Source organism: Oncorhynchus gorbuscha, linkage group LG01 (genome assembly GCF_021184085.1).
Source record: "Oncorhynchus gorbuscha isolate QuinsamMale2020 ecotype Even-year linkage group LG01, OgorEven_v1.0, whole genome shotgun sequence".
NCBI classification, from domain to species: Eukaryota; Metazoa; Chordata; class Actinopteri; order Salmoniformes; family Salmonidae; genus Oncorhynchus; species Oncorhynchus gorbuscha.
Window position 1 is genome coordinate 93883676 of NC_060173.1, and position 20606 is coordinate 93904281.

The 20606-nt window shown below is 47.3% G+C and overlaps 1 protein-coding gene across 3 annotated transcripts in view; it reads left to right on the top strand.

Moving 5' to 3' along the window:
• The first annotated feature begins 996 nt into the window (after positions 1-996).
• epha3 (eph receptor A3) overlaps positions 997-20606 on the top strand; it is a 186956-nt gene continuing 167346 nt past the window's right edge. For all 3 annotated transcript variants that reach the window (XM_046366478.1, XM_046366487.1, XM_046366469.1), the window contains exon 1: positions 997-1299. In XM_046366478.1, coding sequence (XP_046222434.1) covers positions 1197-1299 — 103 coding nt within the window. In that variant the 5' untranslated portion in view covers positions 997-1196. The remainder of the gene's footprint in view (positions 1300-20606) is intronic.

A 20606-nucleotide genomic window follows, 5' to 3' on the forward strand; every position in this document is an offset into this window, starting at 1 on the left:
TGAGGGGCTAGACCCAAAGGTACATTGCTGTTCTTGCCCATTGCTTTGTGGACTGATCAACTAAGGCTTAAAGGGCCAATGCAGACATTTTTTCTCAATATCAAATCATTTCTGGGTAACAATGAACCTTACTGTGATTGTTTTCAATTCAAATGATCAAAAAGAAACAAAAATGGCTTCTTGGCAAAGAGCAATTTCTCAAGCAAGAATTTTGTTAGGGCTGTCTGGGAGCGGTCTGGAAGGGAAAACGGAAAACTAGCTGTTTTTGGCAGAGAGGTTTAGAACTCTCTTTCTTATGTTTCTATTAACTAATTTACAGCCTGGTGATGTAGCCATGCCAAAACTCCCACCAAAACAGGCTGACATGTTAGGCATTATTTTTCAAACAGCTCTTACACTAAAAGGGGATTATACTACTTGTCCACAGTTTTATTCCAACCTCATAGTGTGGGCATGTACATAAAACACAGGGAAATCACGTTTTTGACTGCAATGGGCCTTGAATGAGAAATCAGATGTGCTAGTTCTGGGCTAGAACAAGGACCAGGCAGGGTAACACTGTTGACTCATAAATGAAATGCTGCAATCATCCCTTTTCCTATTTGTATCATTTAAATGCAGACTATTCACATGTCAATCTGTTTTAATTTATTGGGATCAGTCCAGTGTGAAAATGGGGCTGTATGTTTTTCTGGGGCTAATGCTTGGAGATGGAATGCGGGAGGCTTGTGTTTTCTACTGATCATCTGTCGGGGAAATGACACCCTGTGAACTTGAGCGTCTCTTTATCGAAACCAGGGTTTCCCAAACTCAGTCCTGGGGCTGAGTTCAGTTTGTGCTCTAGCACTACACAGCGGATTAATATAACCAGACCTTGTTGATGAGTTGGGAAACACTTATATAGACAACCAATTTAGATATTTAGGACCCTGCGGAACACGGAAGTCTCCTTTTCGTTCAGCGCGGAGAGGGAAAGAGGGAGAGCGAAGAGTGTGAGAGCATATGAGAGAGAGAAAGAGAGAGACAGAGCGCTGACTCCTCCTCGTTCTCCGGTGTCAAAGTTGACATCAGCCCTGGAGCCGAGTTGAACAGGAGCCTCGTGCGTGAACCGGAGAGCGAGCTCACATCTTTCAGTGGCGAATGCTGCACGGAGTTATGTACCTCGCGCTGCCTTGCCCTCTGAACTGCCTGCCGTCATGGATTGCAACCCGCGCGCGAAACCAATACTACTTTTTATTTTACTGTTCATCTTGTCGTTTATCCGCTCAGCACTTCTGATCATCCACCCGTCCAATGAAGGTAAGAGTGAGTGAGAGAGAGTGTGAGATCCATGTAAGAAAAGTGTTCGCTCACAGACAGAGCTATAGTACATCTTGCTGCAGCGGCTCGTCTCACAGTCTGGACGGCATGCATTTGAAGGAAGGTGGTTCTTACTGCGCTGATTCTGTGGATGGAATGGACAGTATATGTCATGTTAGACCATTCGATAATGTCCAAATATTGTCATGGCGGTATTTTAGCACATTTGTAAATAACCGTTTAATTAGTTTAACCCACTGTGATGTGTGTTGACCCAAGCTTCAATGCGATAGAAGGATTGATGCACGGACTCGGTGTGGCGTTTTAAACCCTCATTAAGAGTTATTGACCGTCTGGTAAATCGGTGGAAACTGGAATCGGATGGGGGGATCACGATAATCAGCTGGGGGGCTTCACGATAATCAGCTTTGGACAGTTAACACCGGGCTTCCCGTGCATCTAGGTTGGAAGTATCGTTTGGCATGCCATAGTTCTTCTCCAAATAGTGAGAATAATAGCCTACATTTTGAAACGCAGATGACAAAGTGTAGATGTTGATGTTTGGTGTTATTACTCACAAATGTCCATGTAGAGTATTGTCCCATAACAATAGGGAGTATAAGCAGGCAGTCCAAGCGCTGCATCGCACGGTAAAGGACCAGGACAGGCAGTGGACCCCCGTTTAGCTTATTGCCCAAGCTGATCAGACGTTAGCCTAAATAGATGTGATTTAGAAAATGCAGCCTATTCATATTCATTAGTATTCATTCACACGGATGGTGTATTGGATTATATCAATATAGCCCACTTTATGGAGACGTGCTGAAAGGAACACGCACACTCTAAAGAATTAAATCCCTTAGCGCAAGGAATCATCCACTCGATATTTCCATTGATTAACCCATTGACTACTTTTTCTTAAATAGGCCAATCTCGACAGGTTGTTTATTGTCGCTCGCACATGCGCGCGCGTGCACACACACACACACACACACACACACACACACACACACACACACACACACACACACACACACACACACACACACACACACACACACACACACACACACACAGGCGCAAATGATGAGATGACTGGCCTATAGTTCCAAAGGGCAAGGCTCATCTGTAATTGCACTTTGAGTACGAAATTAATGTAGGCTACATGGACCGTCGATAGTCAGACAGAGCCAAATACTAATCAAGGGGTGAGCTCAGTAAAATGTAATGATTTATTGTCATGCTATTATTGAGTTGTTACTACATGGGAATAATTCAAAGTAGAGAACATGTAATATAATATTTTAAAAATGTTAAATTACGAATTGTAACATAATTCAATTGTTAACATATTGGCATAGTCATATATACAATTGAAGTGAATAGTTGAAGACATTGAACAACCGTTAACATGCGAGCGACTAGACTGCATTTCCCCGGCGTATTCTTTGTTGCAACAACGTGGCAGTACATCATTTACGCCTATACAGTTTTCATGGGCGACCAGCATCACGTTTGTGTTATTCTTGTAGGGAAGCACAACGCTTGAATAGGCCTATAAAAAATGGCTTGCGAATATATGGCATCAAAATGAACAACGAATACTGCTCAAATGTCAGATTAGGCCTATGCACCGTGAGTGGTCAAAGTTTAGGCCACATAAAACAACTTCTGTTTTGGGGTAATACGTTCGCCTAGATTTCAACCCATATCATAGCTATTTAACATGGTCAATGTATTATAATGTATTATACCGGGAAGGAGTTATTATTTCTACAAAGCGGTTAGTCCTCGCTCCGTGCATGTAGACTATACTGCACGCGCCTGCCCCTTCTTCCCATCTTCTTTATATTATTGTCGAACTCACAGGCCGTCAGTCTATCACCGGTTAATAAACCAAACTTGGAGATTGTGACTTTTGTTTTTCGATTTGATATATTGGCTAATTAAATGCAAGCGTCTCTGGCATTAATCTGGCTAATGTCTTTTGTTTTCAGAAACTTTAGATATTTTGAGATGATTTCATCTTTGATATTTTCGATGAAACAGCACGGGAATAGCCTATCGACTTCTGCTTTTACTGTTTCGTACTTTTATTCACCTCACTATTTCCAGGAGCCCACACAGCTCGAGTTCACACAGCTGAGGCCAGTCCTCGACATAGCCTACAGTATTGAAGTCAAATATAGTCATTCCATGTTTTTATGTTAGCCTAATTATTGATTAGGCCTATTTAGGCTGTTTATGAACTGATGTGTTGTTCATGAAGTTCGGTCTGTGTCTTGTATGGTGCTAATGTAAGCTATGTAGATGCAATTTAGTCGATTTGTAGGCCTAGTTGATATGTACAATATTTGTTCAGGAAATATTGTTGTAGCCTCCACTCAACCCGAGGACAATTACAGGGTATAGGTTTACCCGGTGATAAGCCTATTACTTATTATTTATGACGTCTGCTATGGTGTGCACCTAATGATGGCTGTCCGCAACACCCTGTCTGTCTGCCAGGGAGTGTCAGTGTCGAGCCGTTCTCACCGTGAAGCCTCACGAGCTCTTGCATATCCCATCTGTAATAATAGAAATATATAAAAAAAAACTTCTATCAGAAACATAAAGCTCATGCTCCGCAGAGGAGAGGAGAAAGGAATATACTCCCTTGTTTCATACTGTTTTTGTGCTCGAGGCACGGTGTCATCATGGCCCGGTCAAGTCAGAAACCCCCTCCCTTTCACAGTCTACTAAAGTCCCTCTCGTAAATCAAATGTTTAGCACAAATCCAAATTCTCTACGTTTATTTCAACATTGAAACAACGTGGAACTATCATATCGGTTTATTTGCGTTTAAGAGTACAGAACTAAAAATGGGGACATGGCTATAAAAGTTTCGCTTATTTTAGTAGGCCTAGGCTATTGCCTTGCCCGAAAAATGTAGGTTAGGTCTATGCATCTATATTTTCAGGAAAATATGTATTTGATAGGCTACATATCTGTGAAGAAAATGTTTACATGTTGACAACGACAATGAACCTTATTTATAAATTGACCATATCATTTTAAAGTGAACCGAAAATAAACTATGGGCCTAGACTATAGGCCAGGCACATCTAGGGTTGATAACTCTGCAAGTAGCCTACGTGTTAGAATGTTGTTATTTAGCCCAAATGTGTTATTTATAAAAAAAAATGTACGTTTCCTCTGCCTGTTGGTCAGCGTGACCACATGCAGATTCTGTTGTGGTTTAAGCGTACTCTTTTTTAGGACATCCTTTAACGTCCTTTTGGAAATATTCACTGCGTTTTGTTGCCAGATATCATATAATCTATCATTTCAGAGCAAAGAAAGTCGTAAATCAACTACAGTAGTAATGCAGTCCAACCACTCTTCAATCCGTAACGCCCTACTTTGGGGCTTCGAGCGGAACCGCGACTCGCATGGGCCGGGCCGCATTATATAAAACCAATACTCTAAAATAATACACTGTGATATAGGCGTATTTCGGACAACTTGACCATGTGTGTGTGTTTTGTGATAAGTTAAAGAGTAAGGGCAAGGAAAACGTGGAAGTTTTAGACGTTTAAAACTAGCCTATTTCTGGAAGACTAAGATTCTATGTCACCTTTAATGGTTCTCAGAATGTAGAGGTTAATCATGGTAATTATAATAACGATAATTACACAGGTTATTCATCATTATCATTAATTACAGGCCTAATGATTCTGATGATGACAATACTCTTTATAATTAGTCTAAATATATGTGTTATTCTTATTGCTAACTTCTAGCTCCTCTTGTGTTTATTTATGGTGAAAGAAAAACGTTTTCAACAACTTCGACGATGTACAATTTCAACATGCTTCGCATTACGCACGACCGGCATTTTCATGTTAAAATGACGATTTTAGGGATCCGAAGTTTGCCTATCAGGCCTACAAATGTTAATTTCTTTATTTACTTTGGCCTGTATATACGCATTTTTGTATTTATTTGATTGTTTCGTTTGAATGAACTGAGGCCTTTTGCAACACCGGGAAAGTTGAGCCATGCTCTAGTTTCCCCTCCTCGTTATGGCCTACTGTCCCTGTATGAGGGTATTGTTTTTTCTTCAGGACCTTGTGAGATCTTCTCATTGCATTTAAAACAAATTTGAACTGACCCCATGAAAAATGTATATATCTTTTCTGATAAATATATTGGTAACGTTTTAGCAGCACATTGTACTATTTTACAAACCGTAGCCTATGAATGATTGATTGTTGAATGGGTTCTAAGGCGGGAGGCCTAATGGTCAGATTATTCTGTGATGTACCAAAACTTGGTGATGTGATTTATTCCCACTTTCCATAGGCTAATGGTTGTTTTTATATAAAATATAAAATACATCAAAATAAAGAAAACGATTTGTGAAATGTACCATACCATAGAATATACGCATAATTCGAGTTGAATTATATGCTGTTCAGAGAAAACAATTCAGTATAGGCCTATCCAGAATTGTATCACCATATCCATATTATGATCATGGTTTCAATATGACTTTGATCAAATGCATATTGGCCCACATGCTATTAGTCATTACAGACTGCCTATATTGCTACACACTCGTGTTTACATAAACAAATACATTTTTCTGCCATTCAGCAGTGCTTGTGTAAATCCTGGACAAACTTTGGTGAGCTACTATACTGTGTTCCGTATTGCGCTTAATATACCGCAGGAGTAGGCTAACGGAGAAAGTAGGCTGATATGGCCGCTTTTAGAACTGTTCGTTTTAGCGGGGATAATTTGGCATGAAGTTATGTCATATTCAGATTGTATTGGCTGATTCGGAGCGATTCTTGCACCAAACGGATCGGTGTATTTTCTCAGTGTAAATGTGTCTTTGAGTGAGTGCGCAGCATAAATTGAGAGAATGGCTCTGTATGTGTGCGTGTGTGAATGTAGGCGACAGTTGTGAGTCTGTATGCGTGGTGCTTGGTATGGTTTCTCTCCCTGCCCGGGCGTCGGTATTTTTAGCCGGTGGCAGGAGGCCTTGCCCAGGGAGGCTAGAGTAGTAACCCGCTGGGAGGAGCAGGTTTGTGAGCGATGGCACCTGGAGGGAGGGGGGCGGCGCTTACACATGTTCTCACTTTAAAAATAGTGCTCTCTGTGTGTTTGTGTGTGAGTTGTGTTTGTGTGGGAGGCCTGTAGGAAGCAGTGTGAAGAGTGCTGTTATCTAATATCTCACAATAAATCAGTATTAGAGAGAGAGAGAGTTTACATGCCAGTATGAGCTGTGAGAGGGGAACCAGGAGCAGCATCAGACACAGCCTCACTCAGTTTGAATAATTCATGATGGAAGGAGAACACTTCACCCTGAACACACAGTCACAACCTGCAGTCACAACCTGCAGTTACAACCTGCAGTCACAACCTGCAGTCACAACCTGCAGTCACACTGCAGTCACAACCTGCAGTCACAGACTCCTGCAGCCCTACACAACCTGCAGTCACAGACTCCTGCAGCCCTACACAACCTGCAATCACAGACTCCTGCAGCCCTACACAACCTGCAGTCACAGACTCCTGCAGCCCTACACAACCTGCAGTCACAGACCACCACAGACGCTAACACACACACAACCTGCATTCACAACCTGCAGTCACAGACACACCTGCAGTCACACTAGTCACAACAGTCACAACCTGCAGTCACAACCTGCAGTCACAACCTGCAGTCACAACCTGCAGTTACAACCTGCAGTCACAACCTGCAGTCACAACCTGCAGTCACAACCTGCAGTTACAACCTGCAGTCACAACCTGCAGTTACAACCTGCAACAACCTGCAGTCACAACCTGCAGTTACAACCTGCAGTTACAACCTGCAGTCACAGACTCCTGCAGCCCTCACAACCTGCAGTCACAGACCTGCAGTCACACAACCGGCCTCCTGCAGCCCTCACAACCTGCAGTCACAGACTACTGCAGTCACAGACCCTGCAGCCCTACACAACCTGCAGTCACAGACCACCACAGACGCTAACACACCTGCGGTCACAGACTCCTGCAGCCCTACACAACCTGCAGTCACAGACTACTGCAGCCCTACACAACCTGCAGTCACAGACCACCACAGACGCTAACACACACACAACCTGCATTCACAACCTGCAGTCACACTGCAGTCACAACCTGCAGTCACAACCTGCAGTCACAACCTGCAGTCACAACCTGCAGTCACAACCTGCAGTTACAACCTGCAGTTACAACCTGCAGTCACAACCTGCAGTCACAACCTGCAGTCACAACCTGCAGTTACAACCTGCAGTCACAACCTGCAGTTACAACCTGCAGTTACAACCTGCAGTCACAACCTGCAGTTACAACCTGCAGTTACAACCTGCAGTCACAGACTCCTGCAGCCCTACACAACCTGCAGTCACAGACTCCTGCAGCCCTACACAACCGGCAGTCACAAACTCCTGCAGCCCTACACAACCTGCAGTCACAGACTACTGCAGCCCTACACAACCGGCAGTCACAAACTCCTGCAGCCCTACACAACCTGCAGTCACAGACTACTGCAGCCCTACACAACCTGCAGTCACAGACTCCTGCAGCCCTACACAACCTGCAGTCACAGACCACCACAGACGCTAACACACACACAACCTGCGGTCACAGACTCCTGCAGCCCTACACAACCTGCAGTCACAGACCACCACAGACGCTGCAGTCACAGACTACTGCAGCCCTACACAACCTGCAGTCACAGACCACCACAGAGTCACAGACCACCACAGACGCTAACACACACACAACCTGCAGTCACAGACTCCTGCAGCCCTACACAACCTGCAGTCACAGACTACTGCAGCCCTACACAACCTGCAGTCACAGACCACCACAGACGCTAACACACACACAACCTGCAGTCACAGACTCCTGCAGCCCTCACAACCTGCAGTCACAGACTACTGCAGCCCTACACAACCTGCAGTCACAGACCACCACAGACGCTAACACACACACAACCTGCAGTCACAGACTCCTGCAGCCCTCACAACCTGCAGTCACAGACTACTGCAGCCCTACACAACCTGCAGTCACAGACCACCACAGACGCTAACACACACACAACCTGCAGTCACAACCTGCAGTCACAACCTGCAGTCACACTGCAGTCACAACCTGCAGTCACACTGCAGTCACAACCTGCAGTCACAACCTGCAGTCACAACCTGCAGTTACAACCTGCAGTCACAACCTGCAGTCACAACCTGCAGTCACAACCTGCAGTCACAAGCTGCAGTCACAACTTGCACAACCTGCAGTCACAACCTGCAGTTACAACCTGCAGTTACAACCTGCAGTCACAACCTGCAGTTACAACCTGCAGTTACAACCTGCAGTCACAGACTCCTGCAGCCCTACACAACCTGCAGTCACAGACTCCTGCAGCCCTACACAACCTGCAGTCACAGACCACCACAGACGCTAACCACACACAACCTGCAGTCCAACCTGCAGTCACAACCTGCAGTCACAACCTGCAGTCACACTGCAGTCACAACCTGCAGTCACACTGCAGTCACAACCTGTACACAACCTGCAGTCACAACCTGCAGTCACAACCTGCAGTTACCCTGCAGTCACAACCTGCACAAACCTGCAGTCACAACAACCTGCAGTCACAACCTGCAGTCACAACCTGCAGTCACCCTGCAGTTACAACCTGCAGTCAACAGTCACAACCTGCAGCAACCTGCACAACCTGCAGTCACAGACTCCTGCAGCCCTACACAACCTGCAGTCACAGACTCCTGCAGCCCTACACAACCTGCAGTCACAGACTCCTGCAGCCCTACACAACCTGCAGTCACAGACTCCTGCAGCCCTACACGACCGGCAGTCACAAACTCCTGCAGCCCTACACAACCTGCAGTCACAGACTACTGCAGCCCTACACAACCTGCAGTCACAGACTCCTGCAGCCCTACACAACCTGCAGTCACAGACTACTGCAGCCCTACACAACCTGCAGTCACAGACTCCTGCAGCCCTACACAGGCAGTCACAAACTCCTGCAGCCCTAACACCTGCAGTCACAGACTAAGCCCTGCAGTCACAGACTCCTGCAGCCCTACACAACCTGCAGTCACAGACTACTGCAGCCCTACACAACCTGCAGTCACAGACCACCACAGATGCTAACACAAACACAACCTGCAGTCACAGACTCCTGCAGCCCTACACAACCTGCAGTCACAGACTACTGCAGCCCTACACAACCTGCAGTCACAGACCACCACAGACGCTAACACACACACAACCTGCGGTCACAGACTCCTGCAGCCCTACACAACCTGCAGTCACAGACTACTGCAGCCCTACACAACCTGCAGTCACAGACCACCACAGACGCTAACACACACACAACCTGCAGTCACAGACTCCTGCAGCCCTACACAACCTGCAATCACAGACTCCTGCAGCCCTACACAACCTGCAGTCCCAGACCACCACAGACGCTAACACACACACAACCTGCAGTCACAACCTGCAGTCACAACCTGCAGTCACACTGCAGTCACAACCTGCAGTCACACTGCAGTCACAACCTGCAGTCACAACCTGCAGTCACAGACACAACCTGCAGTCACAACCTGCAGTCACAACCGTCACAACCTGCAGTCACAGACCACAACCTGCAGTCACAACCTGCAGTAACACAACCTGCACAACCTGCAGTTACACAGAACCACCAGTCAGACTCCTGCTAACACACACAAACAACCTGCAGTCACAGACCACCCTACACAACCTGCATGCTAACACCCTACACAACCTGCAGTCACAGACCACCACAGACGCTAACACACACACAACCTGCAGTCACAGACTCCTGCAGCCCTACACAACCTGCAGTCACAGACTCCTGCACACACAACCTGCAGTCACAGACCACCAGCCCTAGACAACTAACACAGACTCCTGCACACAACCTGCAGTCACAGACCACCACAGACGCTAACACACACACAACCTGCAGTCACAACCACCACAGACTGCAGTCACACACACAACCTGCAGTCACACTGCAGTCACAACAGTCACAACCTGCAGTCACAACCTGCACACAACCTGCAGTTACAACCTGCAGTCACAACCTGCAGTCACAACCTGCAGTCACAACCGTCACAACCTGCAGTCACAACCTGCAGTCACAACCTAGTCACAACCTGCAGTTACAACCTGCAGTTACAACCTGCAGTCACAACCTGCAGTTACAACCTGCAGTTACAACCTGCAGTCACAACCTGCAGTCACAACCTGCAGTCACAACCTGCAGTCACAACCTGCAGTCACAACCTGCAGTTACAACCTGCAGTTACAACCTGCAGTCACAACCTGCAGTTACAACCTGCAGTTACAACCTGCAGTCACAGACTCCTGCAGCCCTACACAACCTGCAGTCACAGACTCCTGCAGCCCTGACAACCTGCAGTCACAGACTCCTGCAGCCCTACACAACCTGCAGTCACAGATCCTGCAGCCCTACACGTTGGCAGTCACAAACTGCAGCCCTACACAACCTGCAGTCACAGACTCTGCAGCCCTACACAACCTGATTCACAGACTGGCAGCCTCACAACCTGCAGTCACAACCTGTAGTCACAACCTGCAGTCACAACAGTCACAACCTGAGTTACAACCTGAGTCACAACCTGCAGTCACAACCTGCAGTCACAACCTGAGTCACAACCTGCAGTCACAACCGACACAACCTGAGTCACAACCTGCAGTCACAACCTGTAGTCACAACCTGCAGTCACAACCTGCAGTTACAACCTGCAGTTACAACCTGCAGTCACAACCTGCAGTTACAACCTGAGTTACAACCTGCAGTCACAGACTCCTGCAGCCCTACACAACCTGCAGTCACAGACTCCTGCAGCCCTACACAACCTGCAGTCACAGACTCCTGCAGCCCTACACAACCTGCAGTCACAGACTCTTACACGACCGTCACAAACTCCTGCAGCCCTACACAACCTGTTCACAGACTACCAGCCCTACACAACCTGCAGTCACAGACTCCTGCAGCCCTACTGCAGTCACAGACTACTGCAGCCCTGTGCAGTCACAGACCACCACAGATGCTAACACAAACACAACCTGCAGTCACAGACTCCTGCAGCCCTACACAACCTGCAGTCACAGACTACTGCAGCCCTACACAACCTGCAGTCACAGACCACCACAGACGCTAACACACACACAACCTGCGGTCACAGACTCCTGCAGCCCTACACAACCTGCAGTCACAGACTCCTGCAGCCCTACACAACCTGCAGTCACAGACTCCTGCAGCCCTACACAACCTGCAGTCACAGACTCCTGCAGCAGCCTACACAACCTGCAGTCACAGACTCCTGCAGCCCTACACAACCTGCAGTCACAGACTTGCAGCCCTCACAAGTTCCTGCAGCCCTACACAACCTGCAGTCACAGACTCTGCAGCCCTCACAACCTGCAGTCAAATGTAACAACCTGCAGTCACAGACTGCACCACATGCAGTCAGCCACCACAGATGCTAACACAAACACAACCTGCAGTCACAGACTCCTGCAGCCCTGACAACCTGCAGTCACAGACTACTGCAGCCCTACACAACCTGCAGTCACAGACCACCACAGACGCTAACACACACACAACCTGCGGTCACAGACTCTGCAGCCCTACACAACCTGCAGTCACAGACTACTGCAGCCCTACACAACCTGCAGTCACAGACCACCACAGACGCTAACACACACACAACCTGCAGTCACAGACTCCTGCAGCCCTACACAACCTGCAATCACAGACTCCTGCAGCCCTACACAACCTGCAGTCACAGACCACCACAGACGCTGCACACACACAACCTGCAGTCACAACCTGCAGTCACAACCTGCAGTCACACTGCAGTCACAACCTGCAGTCACACTGCAGTCACAAACCTGCAGTCACAACCTGCAGTCACAACCTGCAGTTACAACCTGCAGTCACAACCTGCAGTCACAACCTGCAGTCACAACCACCACAACCTGCAGTCACAAGCTGCAGTCACAACTGCAGTTACAACCTGCAGTCACAACCTGTGTCACAACCTGCAGTCACAACCTGCAGTTACAACCTGTTTACAACCTGCAGTCACAGCCTGCAGTTACAGACCTGCAGTTACAACCTGCAGTCACAACCTGCAGTCACAACCTGGTTACAACCTGCAGTTACAACCTGCAGTTACAACCTGCAGTTACAACCTGCAGTCACAACCTGCAGTCACAACCTGCAGTCACAACCTGCAGTCACAACCTGCAGTTACAACCTACAACCTGCAGTCACAACCTGCAGTTACAACCTGCAGTTACAACCTGCAGTCACAGACTCCTGCAGCCCTACACAACCTGCAGTCACAGACTCCTGCTAGCCCTACACAACCTGCAGTCACAGACTCCTGCAGCCCTACACAACCTGCAGTCACAGACTCCTGCAGCCCACACAACCTGTCACAGACTCCTGCAGCCCTACACAACCTGCAGTCACAGACCCTGCAGCCCTCACAACCTCACAAACTCCACCCCCTACAACCTGCAGTCACAGACTACTCCACCCTGTCACAGACTCCTGCAGCCCTCACAACCTGCAGTCACAGACCACCACAGACTCTAACACACACACAACCTGCAGTCACAGACCACCACAGACGCTAACACACACACAACCTGTCGGTCACAGACTCTGCAGCCCTACACAACCTGCAGTCACAGACTACTGCAGCCCTACACAACCTGCAGTCACAGACCACCACAGACGCTAACACACACACAACCTGCAGTCACAGACTCCTGCAGCCCTACACAACCTGCAGTCACAGACTACTGCAGCCCTATACAACCTGCAGTCACAGACCACCACAGACGCTAACACACACACAACCTCTCACAGACTCCTAGCCCTACAACCTCAGTCACAGACCTGCAGCCCTACACAACCTGCAGTCACAGACCACCACAGACGCTATACACACACACCCTGCAGTCACAGACTCCTGCAGCCCTACACAACCTGCATACAGACCACCAACCTGTCACAGACCACCACAGACGCTACACACACAACCTGTACTTCACAGACTCCTGCAGCCCTACACATGTCCTGTACTGCATCACAGACTCCTGTAGCCCTACACAACCTAGTCACAGACCACCCAGACGCTAACTCTCACTCAACCTAGTCACAGACTCCTGCAGCCCTACACAACCTGTCACTCCTGCAGCCCTACACAACCTGCAGTCACAGACCACCCAGACGCTAACTGCTCTATGCACCCACCAACCTGCAATCACAGACTCCTGCTCACAAACCTGCAGTCACAGATCACACCACTAACACACACACAACCTGCTCTAGTCACAGACCACCATGTAACTGCAGTCACAGACCACCGCAGATGCTATACTCCACCCTGCACTCACAAACCACCGCAGATGCTAACACTCACACCCTGCAGTCACTCCACCATAGACGCTCACACCTGTACCTGCAGTCACAGACCACCGCAGATGCTAACACACACACAACCTGCAGTCACAACCACCGCTGCTAACACACACACCCTGCAGTCACAGACCACCATAGACTCTAACACACCACCCTGCAGTCACAAACCACCACAGACGCTAACACACACCCTGTCACAGACCACCACAGACTATACACACACAACCTGTCACAGACCACCACTCTATACTCCACCCTGTACTCCACTCTCGATAACACCACCCCTGTACTCTGGGTTCCAGATTCCAGAGAGCCTATACTATTCCACCTGTAGACTAGAAGATTCTCTATATCATTTTGATGTGTTTCTGCAGACACTGTACTCTCTGTCTACCTACTCCACCTGCTGTAAATCTTCAATAAACACTCTTCAGATGGACATGTTGGGCCTGTGGGTCTACTGCCTGTCTCTGTCTCTCCTATATTGATTCACCTGGCTGCCTCCATGTGGGTTCTCTGACCAGACCCAGAGACCAGAGACCAGAGACCAGAGACCAGAGACCTGTACCAGCAGTCCAACTCCACCCTGACTGCTCTTAATACTGTTCCTCTCTTAGTTACTACTCCTGCGTTCTGAGACTGTAGGTTGACTCTATACTCCACCCTGAACTTCTTGCATTCGTTTGTGCTCTTTGTGTACTGTGGACCTTCACATGCCACGTGTGTGTGTTAGTCTCTATATTTCCACCCCTTGCAGCTGGAGAAGCAGCGTCAGATTGAGCTCTCATCTCATTTTCTGCCTCATATTCCCCACGCTTGGCTACTCCACCCTGTACTCTGGCTCTATACTGTAAATTGGAACCAATGGAGCTAGATGCTGCACTGCTATAATCTGACAGGATAGATAGCTTTATTAGCTTTAATAAGTCTGTCTTCTGAATGTGTGTGTGTGCCCTGTACTCTCTCTATACTGTGTGTGTGTGTGTGTGTGTGTGTGTGTGTGTGTGTGTGTGTGTGTGTGTGTGTGTGTGTGTGTGTGTGTGTGTGTGTGTGTGTGTGTGTGTGTGTGTGTGTGTGTGTGTGTGTGTGTGCCCTGTGTGTGTGTGAGTGCTGTGCCCTGACCTCCAGCTGCTATACTCAGGTGACCCAATTTTGTGGGTTTCAGCTAATAGTATTTATTTTCTCTCCCCTCTATACTCCACCCTGTACTCTCTCTCTATACTCCACCCTGTACTCTCTCTCTATACTCCACCCTGTACTCTCTCTCTATACTCCACCCTGTACTCTCTCTCTATATACTCCACCCTGTACTCTCTCTCTATACTCCACCCTGTACTCTCTCTCTATACTCCACCCTGTACTCTCTCTCTATACTCCACCCTGTACTCTCTCTCTATACTCCACCTGATACTCTCTCTCTATACTCCACCCTGTACTCTCTCTATACTCCACCCTGTACTCTCTCTATACTCCACCCTGTACTCTCTCTCTATACTCCACCCTCTACTCTCTCTCTATACTCCACCCTGTACTCTCTCTCTATGCTTCACCCTGTACTCTCTCTCTATTCTCCACCCTGTACTCTCTCTCTATACTCCACCCTGTACTCTCTCTCTATACTCCACCTGTACTCTATCTATACTCCACCCTGTACTCTCTCTATACTCCACCCTATACTCTCTCTATACTCCACCCTCTACTCTATCTCTATACTCCACCCTCTACTCTCTCTATACTCCACCCTCTACTCTCTCTATACTCCACCCTGAACTCTCTCTATACACAACCCTGTACGCTCTCTCTATACTCCACCCTGTACACTCTCTCTATACTCCACCCTGAACTCCCTCTCTATGCTCCACCCTGTACTCTCTCTCTATACTCCACCCTGTACTCTCTCTCTATACACCACCCTGTACTCTCTCTATACTCCACTCTGTACTCTCTCTCTATACTCCACCCTGTACTCTCTCTATACTCCACCCTGTACTCTCTCTATACTCCACCCTGTACTCTCTCTCTATACTCCACCCTGTACTCTCTCTATACTCCACCCTGTACCTTCTCTCTATACACCACCCTGTACTCTCTCTATACTCCACCCTGTACTCTCTCTATACTCCACTCTGTACTCTCTCTCTATACTCCACCCTGTACTCTCTCTATACTCCACCCTGTACTCTCTCTCTATACTCCACCCTGTACTCTCTCTCTATACACCACCCTGTACTCTCTCTATACTCCACCCTGTACTTCTCTCTATACACCACCCTGTACTCTCTCTATACTCCACCCTGTACTCTCTCTATACTCCACTCTGTACTCTCTCTCTATACTCCACCCTGTACTCTCTCTATACTCCACCCTGTACTCTCTCTCTATACTCCACCCTGTACTCTCTCTCTATACTCCACCCTGTACTTTCTCTCTATAATCCACCCTGTACTCTCTCTCTATACTCCACCCTGTACTCTCTCTCTATACTCCACCCTGTACTCTCTCTCTATACTCCACCCTGTACTCTCTCTATACTCCACCCTGTACCTTCTCTCTATACACCACCCTGTACTCTCTCTATACTCCACCCTGTACTCTCTCTATACTCCACTCTGTACTCTCTCTCTATACTCCACCCTGTACTCTCTCTATACTCCACCCTGTACTCTCTCTCTATACTCCACCCTGTACTCTCTCTCTATACTCCACCCTGTACTTTCTCTCTATAATCCACCCTGTACTCTCTCTCTATACTCCACCCTGTACTCTCTCTCTATACTCCACCCTGTACTCTCTCTCTATACTCCACCCTGTACTCTCTCTCTATACTCCACCCTGTACTCTCTCTCTATACTCCACCTGTACTCTCTCTATACTCCACCCTGTACTCTCTCTATACTCCACCCTATACTCTCTCTATACTCCACCCTGTACTCTCTCTCTATACTCCACCCTGAACTCCCTCGCTATACTACACCCTGTACTCTCTCTCTATACTCCACCCTGTACTATCTCTCTATACTCCACCTGTACTCTATCTATACTCCACCCTGTACTCTCTCTATACTCCACCCTATACTCTCTCTATACTCCACCCTGTACTCTCTCTCTATACTCCACCCTCTACTCTCTCTATACTCCACCCTGAACTCTCTCTCTATACACAACCCTGTACGCTCTCTCTATACTCCACCCTGTACTCTCTCTCTATACTCCACCCTCTACTCTCTCTATACTCCACCCTGTACTCTCTCTCTATACTCCACCCTGTACTCTCTCTATACTCCACCCTGTACTCTCTCTCTATACTCCACCCTGTACTCTCTCTATACTCCACCCTGAACTCCCTCTCTATACTCCACCCTGATCTCTCTCTGTACTCCACCCTCTACTCTATCTCTATACTCCACCCTGTACTCTCTCTATATACTACACCCTGTACTCTCTCTCTATACTCCACCCTCTACTCTCTCTCTATACTCCACCCTGTACTCTCTCTCTCTATGCTTCACCCTGTACTCTCTCTCTATTCTCCACCCTCTACTCTCTCTCTATACTCCACCCTGTACTCTCTCTCTATACTCCACCTGTACTCTATCTATACTCCACCCTGTACTCTCTCTATACTCCACCCTATACTCTCTCTATACTCCACCCTCTACTCTATCTCTATACTCCACCCTCTACTCTCTCTATACTCCACCCTCTACTCTCTCTATACTCCACCCTGAACTCTCTCTCTATACACAACCCTGTACGCTCTCTCTATACTCCACCCTGTACACTCTCTCTATACTCCACCCTGAACTCCCTCTCTATGCTCCACCCTGTACTCTCTCTATATACTCCACCCTGTACTCTCTCTCTATACACCACCCTGTACTCTCTCTATACTCCACTCTGTACTCTCTCTCTATACTCCACCCTGTACTCTCTCTATACTCCACCCTGTACTCTCTCTATACTCCACCCTGTACTCTCTCTCTATACTCCACCCTGTACTCTCTCTATACTCCACCCTGTACCTTCTCTCTATACACCACCCTGTACTCTCTCTATACTCCACCCTGTACTCTCTCTATACTCCACCCTGTACTCTCTCTATACTCCACCCTGTACTCTCTCTCTATTGGGAACATGTCTGAACTCCCCATAGAGACTGACAGAACCAGGTACCTACCCAACACATGGACTCGGTACTGGTACCCCGTGTATATAGCCTGCTTATCGATACTCATTGTGTATTTATTATTTATTTTATTATTATGTATTATTACTTTTCCATTGTCTCTCGCATAGAGATTGTAGATCCAAAGATTTGTAACAGCAAGTGTGGTTTTCTGACCCCTCTGTGTGTATCAGTACCAGTCAGAGGAGGTTCACACAGCTGTAGCAGTGACTCAACAGCCTCCCAGGTTGCTACAGACCCAGAATCTCCTGCTTGGATCCCCTCATCATGGAGCACAAAGCAGCAGGCTGTCTCTGTTTGGTTAGATTTAGGAAGTGCTCAGAGGGTAACAGGCCGTGTGTGTGCATGTGTGTGTGTTTGTGAGCATGTTTGTGTGTGTTCTAAGGAGTCCTGAGGATTGTTGAACAGCTAGGTAAATAAATACTATCCTGATCCCGGTCCTTGAAGGCCAGGTTTAGATGAGTGGACTAACTAGACATCAGAAGGATAGATATTCATAATGTACAGTGGGTATAGAAAGTCACCCCCCCTTTCAAAATGTTCACCTTTTGTTGACTTACAGCCTGAAGTCTGTGAAAATGTATTTAATTGAAAACAGTAAAATATCCTATTTGGATAAGTGAACACCCCCCTGTGTTAATACTTGACTGGCTTCCAGTTGAAGCTCGCATCCGCTACAAGACCATGGTGCTTGCCTACGGAGCTGTGAGGGGAACGGCACCTCAGTACCTCCAGGCTCTGATCAGGCCCTACACCCAAACAAGGGCACTGCGTTCATCCACCTCTGGCCTGCTCGCCTCCCTACCACTGAGGAAGTACAGCTCCCGCTCAGCCCAGTCAAAACTGTTCGCTGCCCTGGCCCCCCAATGGTGGAACAAACTCCCTCACGACGCCAGGACAGCGGAGTCAATCACCACCTTCCGGAGACACCTGAAACCCCACCTCTTTAAGGAATACCTAGGATAGGTTAAGTAATCCCTCTCACCCCACCCCCCTAAGTTTTAGATGCACTATTGTTAAGTGACTGTCCCACTGGATGTCATAAGGTGAATGCACCAATTTGTAAGTCGCTCTGGATAAGAGCGTCTGCTAAATGACTTAAATGTAAATGTAAATGGAACCACCTTTAGCTTGAATTACAGCCATGAGTCTCTTTGAATACGTCTCTACTAACTTTGCACACCTTGACTTTGCAATATTTGCCCATTCTTCCTTGCAGAATTGTTCAAGCTCAGTCAAAATGCCATGTGACCGTTTATGGACTGCACTGTTCAAGTCATTCCACAGATTCTTGACGGGATTTAGGTCAGGGCTCTGACTAGGCCACTCAAGGACATTCACCTTCTTGTCTTTCAGCCACTGTACTGTTGCTTTGGGGGGGGGGTGCTTTGGGCAATTGTTATGTGATCCATCTTCCCATTTTCAACTTCCTGGCAGAGAGCTGCAGGTTTTCCTGAAGAATCTGTCGGTAATTTGCACTGTCCCTTTCCCCTTCTATCCTGACAAGTGCTCCGGTCCCTGCTGAAGAGAAACACCCCCACAACAGGATGCTGCCACCACCGTGCTTTACTGTAGGCATGGTGTTCTTTACTGTAGGCATGGTGTTCTTTACTGTAGGCATGGTGTTCTTTACTGTAGGTATGGTGTTCTTTACTGTAGGCATGGTGTTCTTTACTGTAGGCATGGTGTGCTTTACTGTAGGCATGGTGTTCTTTACTGTAGGCATGGTGTTCTTTACTGTAGGCATGGTGTTCTTTACTGTAGGCATGGTGTTCTTTACTATAGGCATGGTGTTCTTTACTGTAGGCATGGTGGTCTTTACTGTAGACATGGTGTTCTTTACTGTTGACATGGTGTTCTTTACTGTAGGCATGGTGTTCTTTATTGTAGGGATGGTGTTCTATACTGTAGGCATGGTGGTTTTTACTGTAGGCATGGTGGTCTTTACTGTAGACATGGTGTTCTTTACTGTAGGCATGGTGTTCTTTATTGTAGGGATGGTGTTCTATACTGTAGGCATGGTGGTCTTTACTGTAGGCATGGTGTTCTTTACTGTAGGCATGGTGGTCTTTACTGTAGACATGGTGTTCTTTACTGTAGGCATGGTGTTCTTTACTGTAGACATGGTGTTCTTTACTGTAGACATGTTGTTCTTTACTGTAGGCATGGTGTTCTTTACTGAAGGCATGGTGTTATTTACTGTAGGCATGGTGTTCTTTGCTCTTCTATACTGTAAACATGGTGTTCTTTACTGCAGGCATGGTGTTCTTTGCTCTTCTATACTGTAAACATTACATTTAAATTTAAGTCATTTAGCAGACGCTCTAATGGTGTTCTTTACTGTAGGCATGTTGTTCTTTACTGTAGACATGGTGTTCTATACTGTAGACATGGTGTTCTATACTGTAAACATGGTGTTCTTTTCTGTAGACATGGTGTTCTTTACTGTAGGCATGGTGTTCTATACTGTAGACATGGTGTTCTATACTGTAGACATGGTGTTCTATACTGTAGACATGGTGTTCTATACTATAGACATGGTGTTCTATACTGTAGACATGGTGTTCTATACTGTAGACATGGTGTTCTTTA